Raw genomic sequence first — 12,329 nt, 5'->3', positions numbered from 1 at the left:
TCATTGGGAGTTGTGGGTTCCTAGCATCTTTGAAAAATCCAATCACTTTTATTTAGATTCTTAAATATGGATTTGGGTGCCTAGTTTTAGTCAGCCAAATTTGAAAACTTTTGCCATTTGGTATTTTCTCTACTCTCCGATGAGAAGACTGAAGCTTTTAAATGAGAGAATAATGAATGGTGAATGTAGGAGGAAAAATGAACAGGGAGTGATTGGGGTACTCGCATAGGAGTTGGGAGACACAGGTTCAGTTCCCTGGTCTGCCACCAGCTTCCTGTGTGAACTTGGCAAGTTGCTTTACTTCTCTCTTTCTCAATTCCTTATCTGTAAAGAGAGAATGATAGTGTAGTCCTATTTCAGGGGTGTTGTGAGGACAAACGTATTAAAGATTGTGGGTGTCACCCCAGTATTCACATCCTACACACTGATGTAATCATCTTTGAACAAAATATGCTGTGTGAGGTATTATTTGAAAATTAATAACTCGCTGATCTATTAATATTCTTGTGTAATATATGTACACAGTGGGTATTAAGAGTTATAAATCTATGCTGGAATTATAACTAAAGTGTGTGTAAACCAGGTATGTCGGGGGACTTGTTAAACAGGTCTATGGTAAACAAAGGAATGTGTTCACCTCAATTTACATATAAGCAGTAAACAGACCCATCAAGCTAACAAGGGATGGAGGTAAATGTTATGTTAACAAGTGCGGGAGAAGACAGAATGGCGTATACACCCAGCCGGAGAGAGAAGCTTGGTCTGGGTTTTATTTTTCAGAAGAATCCATATAAAAGGTTTACCAGTCTATAAAGATGATAAGGGGTAGGGGATGCTTGAACCAGTGATCAGATATCATTGTAAAAAGTATATATCAATACTACTGGAAGAATTATGAATACTCACACATTTTAAAATGTGTGGCCAAACAACGGAAGGAATAGTTCCCACCCAGACAGGAGGGGAAACAGCTATCTACCTGTTTTCTATGTTAATTAAGCATGGTGGAATCAAAACAATGGAATCCCCATTACATACAGGGGGATAGGAAGCCCACAGGAAGGAAAGAACAGCATGAGGTCACCCTGCCTCTTGAAACAAGTTCATTGAACTTTGAAAGATAAAAGCAAGGGCAGAAGCCATTTTTGGCATCCATCACAAGACAGACATGAGGAAACAGAGCTCTTGCAAGCTGAGAAAGATGGGTCCTTCAACAAAGGGGGAGTTGAAGTTTCTGGAACTGAATATAGGTGAGAAACTTGCTAAGGTAAAGATCTTGCACTTAGGATGACAAGGAAAGCCTTGTACTTTTGTGGAAGGTCCTGACTGTGGGAAAGTCAGCCATGTTGGGGAAAAAGAATGAGTGGTGAGAGAAACCAGCTTGAACAAAGCCTGTATCTTGCTAGATTAAGTTTTAGAATTTTAGAAGCATATTTTGGTTTGTTTTACTTGTAACTCTTTTAATATTCATTCCTTATATGTGAACTCACTTAATCCTATGTATATTTTGTTAATACATTTCTTTCATTTTTACCATAAACCAACTCAGTGCTGTGTTTAAAAGGAACTGTGTGTTCACCCCAGTTAAATTAAGCTGTGATGTGCTTTTGTGTTTTTAGAGGAATGAACAAACCATATAATTTCTCTGAGCTATCCAGGAGAGGGCTGGACAGTGAAAAACACACAGTATGGGAATGTGTTGGGATCACCGTGCAAGTAGTAATCAAGGCTGGTGGAAGCTCGAGTGGGGCTGTAGACCGGCTGCTGGGGTCAGAACTGTTAAACCAGTGCTGTCTGGCACACAGTCACTCGGCGTGACCTACATGCTGGTAGACTAGCCCTGAGCAGCCCAGGTTAAGAGCTACAACAGCAAAGCATTGTGAGGCACCCCAGGTTACAGGACAGGTGGTGATACAACCCCTCACTGGTCTGGATTGCACCCCGGTGCACAGTGACAGTGGGACACTCAGATAAATAAAATAAAAACAGATGGACAAAGAGGTGAAGTGACTCACATCATGCAACTGGTCCGTGGCAGAGCAGAGGATGGTGAAATCCTGGCCCTGTTGAAATCGGTGAGTGCTTTGTCATTGACTTCAACAGAGCCAAGATTTCATCCAAGGTCTGTTGACTCCCACTCCTTTGCTTTAATCACCAGCCCACGCAAAAGCTGAGTTTGCATTTTTCTTAGTTCAGTAGAAGCAACAGGGTTTTTTCTCCTCAGTGACTGATCTGCTCCCCATCTGTTTTAAGCTAAATATCATTCAGGTACTGTTGCTTGCTAACTCTTCATTGACACACAACTGTTCACACAACACAACACTCATGCACCCGCACATTCATTCACTGTGTCATTTTAAAACCAATATAAAAGATTTCCGTTTCAATTTCAGCCATTCATTTTCTTTTTTTGTTTGTTTTCAGAAACCTCTAAAATGGAATAATACTGAAATTAACCCGAAATGACTGGAAAACTGCATATATTATGTAATAAGATCATCCACAACTACAAGAACAAACGAATCACGAAAGAAACACCGTCTTCCTTCTGTCTCATGAAAAGCTCTCAAGGCTGCAATTCAACTACACCAAGCCCCTGAGAAACTAAACTACTTTCACAATCATAAATAAAAAGTCATGCACGGTACTGGTTCCCCTAGTAAATATTTATTCACAAATTCATATAATTATGCCAATTAGGATACAATTTTGCCTTCTCAGTGCACCCAAAACACCCATTGATTTCCTAGGCCACTGTATGGCACTTGCTCCAGGCCAATTCCTTATTCTAAAGTGTGCTATAATTGTAAATGTTTTGGGGAGAGAGGGTAAAGTAATTCCTCATTTAATTAAACACTTGCAAATGTTCCGGGTTGAGTTTCAGGTGTGGTGTACTCAAAATTACCAAGGGACAGATTCTGCCACCCTTTCTGGTGCTGCGTAGTACCTTACTGTACAGGTAGTACCTTTGCTTCACAAGTAATCCCACTGAAATCAATGCAAGTGCTCACAGAGTAAAATACTACCCAGTGGGAGTAAGGGTGGCTGAACCTGGAACAAAGTAAATCAGAGTATTTTGGGTTAGATTGTGTCCATATGAGGGATAGGAAGGGCTGATCTTCTGGGCTCGGAGTAGGAGCCACTAAGAATCATAGCCTCTTTGTTCAGGAAGAGACAGTTGCTCAGTCTGGGAGTTATTTGCTGAAAACAGAACAAGGAAGCATGGGGAGGGGTGAGAGCAGGTGGAGTCATGTCTCCGTCCTCCCTGTGCGTTGTGAGCAGGGAGCACGCTGCACTTTTAAAAAGTTATGTAGCAAATTATTCTCCCATCCACACCCAAGCACAACTGGGCCAGTGCATCTCCACACAGCCTTTCAATGGGCTGTGCCAAACAGGAGCCATTAGGTCTTGATTAACGCTCTATCTGTTACATATAAATGGGTAACTGCCTGTAACAAAGAATATCCCAAGACAAGTGAGGTCACGGGAAAAAGAGCATACCAGATTCTTCATATTTTTTAAAAATTTGCTTTAAAATGTTTTCCTTTTTAAAAATATTTTTGAAAAATGAAAAATAAGTGCTTAGACAGTTCCATGAGAGGTGAAGGGTTTGCTGGATGCAAAACCTACCTGATAAGCATCTGAGGTACATTCATTGGTGCCCTACCACTATCCTTCTTAGTATTGTGGAAATAGCAATTATGGTGGGTATTTCTGCTTATTTAGATGAGGATGCTTTTAAATCTAGCTGTGAATGTATGAGCAGTGCTGATGTGGGAAACATACATTCTGTACTCTCATATTACAAAGCAACGAATCACCAAAAATGCCTACAACATTTTTCTGTAAATATTTTTAAAGAAAAAATCCCTACGATATATAGTATACCCTGAATTGCTGATAGGAAATCCATAGAATGGTTAGTTACCTGTATGGTAAATTCATTTAGGATTTCTTTGCACTGTTTTATATTAATTTAATTAGGGTAAATCCTTTTCCTTACTATAACCATTGTTTAAATTATTCCAATTACTAAACAGTACTTCAGAGACTGACCAATTTATTAGAGCATAAGCTTTTGTGAGCTACAGCTCACTTCATCCGATGAAGTGAGCTGTAGCTCACGAAAGCTTATGCTCTAATAAATTGGTTAGTCTCTGAGGTGCCACAAGTCCTCCTTTTCTTTTTGCGGATACAGACTAACACGGCTCCTACTCTGAAACCTAAACAGTACTTTGTATGCACATGTTTTTATGCAACATTCGGCATATAAATAGTTAACATGAGGGACAGTTTTGGATGTGTGTCTATTGTATGTATGCACCCACCTTGTCTGTCTATTGTATACATAGGATTAATTGGGTAATGTGGCCTGTGAATGTACTGATGTGCCTCTTTGGATAGATTGCACAAAAAACAATATTTGCCTTTTTGTAGGTGAAAACAGTCCAGCTTGTAACATTGGCAAACCCAATCTTCTGCATAAATAAATGTAGTTCATGCGGTATTTTACTAGGTTTTTGTGTGGGGGATGTTGCCATTCAGTCGGTGGTTTAGAGATAAGGGATCTATTACTACCAAACTCTCCTTTAGCTCAAGTGGCAGAGGTCTGTGTTTTTGGAGCTACAAGGACAAATATAATAAAGCTCAAGCCTGTAAGTGGCTAAGCGCCTCCTATGAGGTGTTGAGCACCCTCAATGGTTGTGCCTGCTCAACTCATCATAGAATCAAGCTGTTATTGTGACAATCGTAGGTTTATTTCACAGCACACACATATGTATATATGCATGTGGTGGTCTCTTTTGTAAAAATGAAGTCTCAGTGGTATTAGCCCTTACTGTAGCACAGGAGTCGGCAACCTTGGGCACGCGGCGTATCAGGGTAATCTGCTGGTGGGCCACGAGACATTTTGTTTACGTCAACCATCTGCAGGCATGGCCCCTTGCAGCTCCCAGGGGCCGCGGTTCTCCATTCCCAGCCAATGGGAGCTGCAGGAAGCAGAGGCCAGCACCTTAAATAATAAAATAGTTGCCTTGTAAATGATTGGCATAATCCCTCACATATATTTGCTAGTTTAAAGGCTTAATTTATTTATTGTTAATGAGTGTTAATGAGCATTTCCTTCCACTGCACTCTCACTAAGGGCTTACTGCACATGGAGTTATTCAGAAACAGCCATTCCTGAATAACTCTACATGCAGCCGCCTTTATTCAGGAATAGGAATGCCTTGGGTCTGTTTGGCTTAACCCAGAAAGTGTATTAAATTAAATAGGGGCAGGTCAGCCTTATATTGGAATAAGAGTGTCCCACGTGGAGTTATTGTGTACACAAACCCCTAGTGAGACAGCATTTCCATGTGGATAATCAACATGCACATTTTCCATATGTTCCGCCTTTGTGCTTGGAGAAGATAAGAAAAACCTTTCTCCCAGCATTCTTCTTCAAATGCCAAAAAGTCTTTTGTTTAAATACAATGTGCTCCTTCTTTGTGTCAGACAAATCCTTATCTACAACACTCTTGCCAAGGAGTGCTGCTGTTGATGCTTGTTATCTCTCCACTTAGTGCATTTGATGCTTTCGTTACCTCTTATGTCTGCCCAAGGGTTATTTTAAATTTTTGCTTTGATGCCGCTCTTTGCAAGTATCTGACATAGTGTTAAATACTTGAAGTCTTCAAAGAGAAACCAAGTTTGCTTTCAAAGATTAGAAGCAGGGTGTAATGTTTGTGTTGTGCTTGGGGGGAAGGAGGGAGGTTTAGGAATTGCTGGGCTGCTGGCCTGTCTTGCAAAGCTCAGGAAGGACTAACACCATGCCAAGAGTCTGTTCAGGCTCTTCCTTCAGGGTACTGTTTAATCTTCAAACACAAAACTCACCAACAAACACAAAGCAGGTGCCCAGAAGCCCTTTGTGTCTCTCTTTACCCCACTCCCTTTCATTTCCAGGGTCTGCCACAGAACAGGAGCCAAACTCCTTCCTGCAGCAACCCCTTCAGCTGAGCTTGTTCAGCCCTTTACGGGAATCCCCTGACCCCTTTCCCTCCACCCAGCCCAAACACCCATTCTTAAAGGGGTTCTGCCTAACAGTAGGGCTGGCTGACCTCATGCGTCCTGGCCCTTAAAGTGGGTGACCATCCCATTACAGGAATACTTTTTTGTTTTCCAGTGATAGATTTGCCTATTTGGCTCTTCCCCCTTAGGTTTCATATCTCTTCTCTAAATGTCTCCACAGGATACCCTTTCCTGTGTAACTCATACTTCCTCTGATGAGGAAAGATGAAAAGAGTTCAATCAATATGTGGAGCATGGCCAAATGGCGACTCAGACCCTGATCCTGCAAAGACTACCGCACATGTTTGTCTTTATGTCTGTGAGTTCACCTGGATGTGGGAATAGTCATGGCATGTCTGCAGCTGCCTTAGCAAGCACCTGCCAGCTCAGGCTTTGCCTCAGATAAGCAACAGAATTGGCCTTAGCTATTTTTGAAAGTCTTGAAAAACAAATCTTTGTGTCCTCCCTTTCTCATAAACATACCTGATTCCCTCATAATCCTGCGAAGGTGTACAGGGGCAGATTAGGAAGAGTTAGTGAGATGATTCTATGCAGTACACTATAAATAACTGACTTTCTAATTGCTAATATCTAACCTAAATCTCCTTTGCTGCAGATTAAGACAATTACTTCTTGTTTTTCCTTCAGTAGACATGGAGAGCAATTGATCACAGTCTTCTTTATAACAGCCTTAACATTTTTGAAGACTTTTATAAGGTCCCACCTCAGTCTTCCTTTCTCAAGACTAAACATGCCCAGTTTTTTAACCTTTCCTCATAGCTCAGGTTTTCTAAACCTTTTATCATTTCTGTTGCTCTTTCCTAAAGTGTGGTGCCCAGAGTTGGACACAGTACTCCACCTGGGGCCTCACCAGTGCTGACTAGAAAGGGACAATTAGCTCCTGTGTTTATTCACCATTCCTGATAATACACCTAAGAATGATAGTCATCTTTTTTTGCAACTGCATCACATTTTTGACTCATATTTATTGGTGATCCACTATAACTTCCAGCTTCTGTTCAACAGTACTACAACCCTGTCAGTCCCCATTTTATAACTGTGTGTTTGATTTTTCCTTCCTAAGTGTAGTACTTTGCACTTGTCTTTATTGACTTTCACCTTGTTGATTTCAGACCAATTCGTTAAGGTTGTTTTTAATTCTAATCCTGTCTCCAAAGTGTTTGCAACCCCTCCCAGCTTGGAGTCTATAAATTTTATAAACATACTCTCCACTCCATTATCAGAGTCATCATTGAAAATATTGACTAGTAGAGGATCCAGATCTGACCCCTGCACGGGCTCAGTAGATCCACCCTCCTAGTTTGACAGCAAACCATTGATAACTACTGTGAGTGCGGTGTTTTAACCAGTTGTACACCCACCTTACTGTAATTTCATTTAGACCACCTTTCCCTAGTTTGCTTAGGAGAGGAGAAATCCTGCTACTTTCAACTATAATCCTTTCAACTACAGTAATCATGTTACATCCGTTTACATTTTCAAGTCTAATTTAGCAAGAAAAATAGCTAGAAATGTAGTTTGTGTTCTTTCTTTCTTTCCTTCCTTCTTTCTTTCTTCAAAAAATGAGGTTTGCTGAGTCTGGTTCCTGAGGCCAGCTTGTACAAGCTCCATTCACTCCTATCCCCCAGCCACCTCCTGCTCATCAGTCGGTATATACCCAAACAAGTGATATTTACTCTTTTTTTGCACTGGTGAGGATTGTTTGCAGAGGGAGCTGAGAAACAATGTTAAAGATTTCCCACAACCACTGTGACTTCTGTCCTGCTGGAGGCCATGGATCAGGAATAGGACAGTTTTAAATACATATTTTAAGGGAAATACATTTTTAAACTAAACTTCATTCTCAAAGTAAGCCATCTTTTGTCACAAACATGAACACCTAAAATCAGAAAATACTGTAGAAAGCTAAACCCGAAAAGCATAACAATGAGCCAAATTCTGAAGTCTGCCTGACTAGTCCTTACTCAGGCAAACCTCTGTTGCCTTCACTGAGAATTTCACCAGAGAAACCACAGACTAAAAAGGAAATAAAGGTTTGACCAGTAAGGATATCCTCCTCAAAGTAAGTCAATGGGGCTTAATATGTATGCAGAACTCATTGCAGGATCAGGGCCTAAGTATTGTCAGTTCAAATTTCTGAGCACCCAATAATTATTTTTGAAAAAGAGGAATTGTTCAACTCAATTTTGTTTTTCAAAGTGCTGAAATTACTGATTGCCATTTACAAATTATTAATAAATGTAATCAATGTATGTAAAGAAATTTCTGGTTTTTAAAAATGTATTCTACAAATATATTCTAATTACAATACGTAGTTATGCTCCTTGTTGATTTATCTGGACATTTATGTTGTCAGCTCTTGTTTTTCCCAAAGACTCCATGGGGATGGAGCTAATTTAAACACAGAAAAGGTCAAAATCTTGTTTTCAAACTTTTCTTGAATACAATTAGCTTAATATTTTAACAGCTGGAAGCTGTAGTAATTACTTTTAGATTATACACAAAATCTGTTGAAGTATAATTACTCTGATCTATGAACCAGGTAATTAAGGTAAAAACTCCCACATTTTCTTAGACCTCATTAATGTATTTCTTTTGAAAATGGTTGGATAATGACAGGAATCATTAAAGCACATTAAAAGTTTATCCATAAAATGACATTGAGTAATTGAAATCTTTATCCTGGGACATTAAAGGACAGAATAACATTGAACTGCTCAATGTACTAACAATTATTTCTTGATTTCCAGTACAGATTTCATACACATTTGGGGGGAAACTGGCCAATCAAACTGAGCAAATGGCAAGGGTGAATCCTCACCCAGCTGCAACTGAGGCTACAAGAGCCCTTTTATAGTGGAAAAGGGCTGCAGCCGGGGTGAGGATCTCACCCCTGGTGTTTCCGACAAAGATTTTGCCCTTTGTACATGAATCAGGAGATGACGTTCCAATTGACTATTGGGTTGCTGGGCTTGATATGTTACTCATCAGTGTAGTTATGGCAAGACACACAATTACGTTAGGAGCATTGAAAAAGCTTCAGAAAACATGGTGAGACACATTTCTATTACATTATGTGGTATAATGATATATTTTGTAAATTTTTAAACTGGAAATTAATGTCTTGAACATGATACCGAAACAATCCTTTTTGCTTATAAACGAATGATGTGTTGAATAAAAGATAATCAAAGTGTGTTGCCTTTCATTTTTCACGAAATAAAAGCATCTGCATTTTAGGAATTTTTTATAAAAAAAATTTAATGAAAAACCAGGTTCAGCTCGACCACTAAACTGCTCTGCAGGAAGGTCACCCACAACTTTTTTGTTAGCTGTTGACATAGAGCTATTCAAAATGCAGGAACAGATTTTGCCCACTCAAATGGTACCAGTGGGCTATTTTTTAGGGTTGAGCGCATGGATTAATAGGTAAAATAAATGAAATACTCAAAGTCTGTGTTGGTCCTCTAGCAGTAGCTGGATTATGCCAGAGAATAGTATCAATGGGAGTTACAGATATCTGGCACCACTTAGGATTTGACTCCATGTTATAAACTGAGGTGTTTCCAAGATGCAATGCAGCAGATAGATGATTCATCTGATCTGTATTTAAATTGAAAAGGCTGGAAGTTTCAAACCTAATTGCTGCTGTCATGTAAAATCTGGAATCTGCTGTAGCAGAGAAATACCAATTCAGAGACCATCAGAGACCAGACAAATTACATATTTAGCAAGACCATTGAATACAGAAAAAGAGAGACAGTCAGACTGTAATTGGGCTTTATTTAATTTTTCATTCATTATACATTTGTTTATAAGGCAAATTAACTGAGTTCTCATTTATAATTTTAGCGAGACATTTTAATTACATGCAAATGAGCTAAATAAGGACTAATAAAGAAAATTAGGCAGAATGATATTGATTCAATAGGAGAGAGAGAGGCACTCACATGGCTACTTAGGAAATCCTGCTTCAAGAAGTTAATGTGACCAGGTCACCTGATATACTGTGGGTTAAATAGCTGAATCAATCAGGGTCATATTGGAACTGTTTTTGAGACATGAAGTGCTGTCAAAGTAGCTCAGCTCATTATATATTCCCACTGGATCAAACTCCGGAGCCTGTAATCAAGTTTTCAATGAGGCTTTGGACCACTGCCCTTCCTGCTTCAGTAGACATAGCCATTCTCCACAGCAGCAGCAAGGTTCCTCCTTGGAAAGAAACAAACAAAAATATGCTACTGTAAAATCAGTGCCACTACAAAAGAGTAGGGTGAGCTGTCCAGGGGCAAAGAGGCCATCAGGTGGAAGACACCTCTGCTGAAACCTATTACAAAAGTGTGAATAGTGGAAGGTAATATGTACAAAACAGAAGTGGGTTGCCTGCATAATAATCACTTAAAACTATATATGGAGACAGAAACTGGTCTGTCAAATTAGGGCATTGTGGTAGTGATAAACAACTGGGTAAGTTCTCTCAGAACGCCTGTGGCAAGAAAGGATGATCAAATATAGATGTTGTGATCTTGGTTTTTTTATATTTATGATCAAATATAGATGTTGTTTTGACAACTATGTATAGCTTCTGTGTTTAAAAGACAATGCGCTAGCAGTTATGATCACACACTTCTTAATTTTTTTTAAAATCCATCCAGGTTTTGCACCACTATTAAGCTGAGGCTTCAAAGATCAAGCCAAAGTGGGGAAAATACACTAATATTTCCATATAGACTATCGATTATTCCAGCTGACAGTGTGTATGCTGGGGTTCAGAAACCATATACTAACACCAATATATAGGGCGTTCACTCCTTCCTGCTGCCCCCTGTGAGAACAAGTGGAAAGGAGCACTATAAAAAGGCAGGTCTCCAGTGATGCATATAGTATAAAAACCTAAATGGAACTGGTGCTCCTGAATGATGGCATCAAGCAGGAGCTAATGAATGAGCGAGGAGGAGATCTCTACAAATATAGCTCCCTGCTAGTTAGGGGAGACTAGAGGACAGTAGGGAGCAGCCTAAACTAGGCACCTGGGAGGCAGATGTTTACACCAGATTGGAAAAGATGGTTATGGCTGAGCATGGCAGGGTTTTATTGCCTGTTTGCATAAAGCTCTTTGTATTTTGTTTCAAATCTCTACAACTTCTGGCAATAAAAATGTATCTAGCACAAGACGTTTATGTGGTGCTTCACTAACATAGATTGAGACATGTGCCCTGCTCCAAAGAGCTTACGGTCCAAGGGCCCAGTCCTGTGCGGTACCAAAACTCATCAAGTCCCGTTGAAGTCAGCCAGAGCCGAGGAGACTCAGCACCTCACAGGAGGTGCTCAACAGCCTGCAGAACCAGGTCCAAGAAATGACAAGACAAGAAAAGAAGATATAGGACAAAAGTTCAGTTCAGAGAGGAATAAGACATGTTATTGGGACAGAGAACAAGCTAGGAAAGATTTTGGGACAATGTCAATTTCAACTGAGAGTTCTGAAGGAGGAAGTGGGAGATGTGTCTAGACTAATCGCCCATTTGGGGGGAAGAAGACAAAGGGCTTCATCACCAGCTGTCGTCTAACATTATCCTACAATAAACTCTTCACAGTCAGGTTTCGCACCCAGATAAAACTAGGATGATACTAGACATGTTGATGCTCATACCTTTAGGTATGAATAATGGACAGGCACCCAGCCATGTACAGACACAGCTGAGTCTTCTGAGACACTTAACAGGAGGCTGAGCTTTCCCTCTGATCTCTGGTGTCAGACAGATCACAGAGAGTGGAGATCTGCCTCTAGAGCACCCATTTGCAGAGTGCCGAAAGGGTCAGATTTTTCTCCTATGTTATTCAATGCAACCATTCACCCACTTGGGGCTGTGATCTTGAACAGTCTGAAAATACAGATAATATCCAGCTCTACATCTCTTCCACACTGAACAGGGCAGCTGCTCCGTCACCTAGCTTCCCCGATGTCTGAAGTAGATAGGCACCTGGATGAAGAGTGGCTGGCTGAAACTTAATCCAGATAAGATGGAGATGACAGTAGTGGCAAGAGCATAAAAGTTTGAATGACTATCCAAAAGCACATTTCCCTCAGTAGAATGTGTCAGTCCTCTAATCAAGTGGTATGACAGACTCAGGGTCCTTCTGGACTATTCAAACTCCTGGACACCCAAATGGCATCCGTGGCTAGAAATCCCCTGCATCATCTTTGGCTGGCAAGGCACTTTCACCCCATCCTGGTCAGAGGTGGAGCTGGCCATAGTGAT

At 40.3% G+C, this 12,329-nt stretch overlaps 1 protein-coding gene across 1 annotated transcript in view; it reads left to right on the top strand.

Moving 5' to 3' along the window:
• Positions 1 to 2,783, top strand: part of THEMIS (thymocyte selection associated) — a 112,159-nt gene extending 109,376 nt beyond the window's left edge. The window contains exon 7 of the mRNA XM_073335191.1: positions 2,425 to 2,783. Within this exon, the coding sequence (XP_073191292.1) occupies positions 2,425 to 2,444 (20 nt within the window). The 3' untranslated portion in view covers positions 2,445 to 2,783. The remainder of the gene's footprint in view (positions 1 to 2,424) is intronic.
• The last annotated feature ends 9,546 nt before the right edge of the window (positions 2,784 to 12,329 follow it).

This window comes from Lepidochelys kempii, chromosome 3 (genome assembly GCF_965140285.1).
Source record: "Lepidochelys kempii isolate rLepKem1 chromosome 3, rLepKem1.hap1, whole genome shotgun sequence".
Lineage (NCBI taxonomy): Eukaryota > Metazoa > Chordata > Testudines > Cheloniidae > Lepidochelys > Lepidochelys kempii.
The sequence above is the reverse complement of the archived record's forward strand: the minus strand, read 5'-3'. Positions and strand labels throughout refer to the sequence as shown.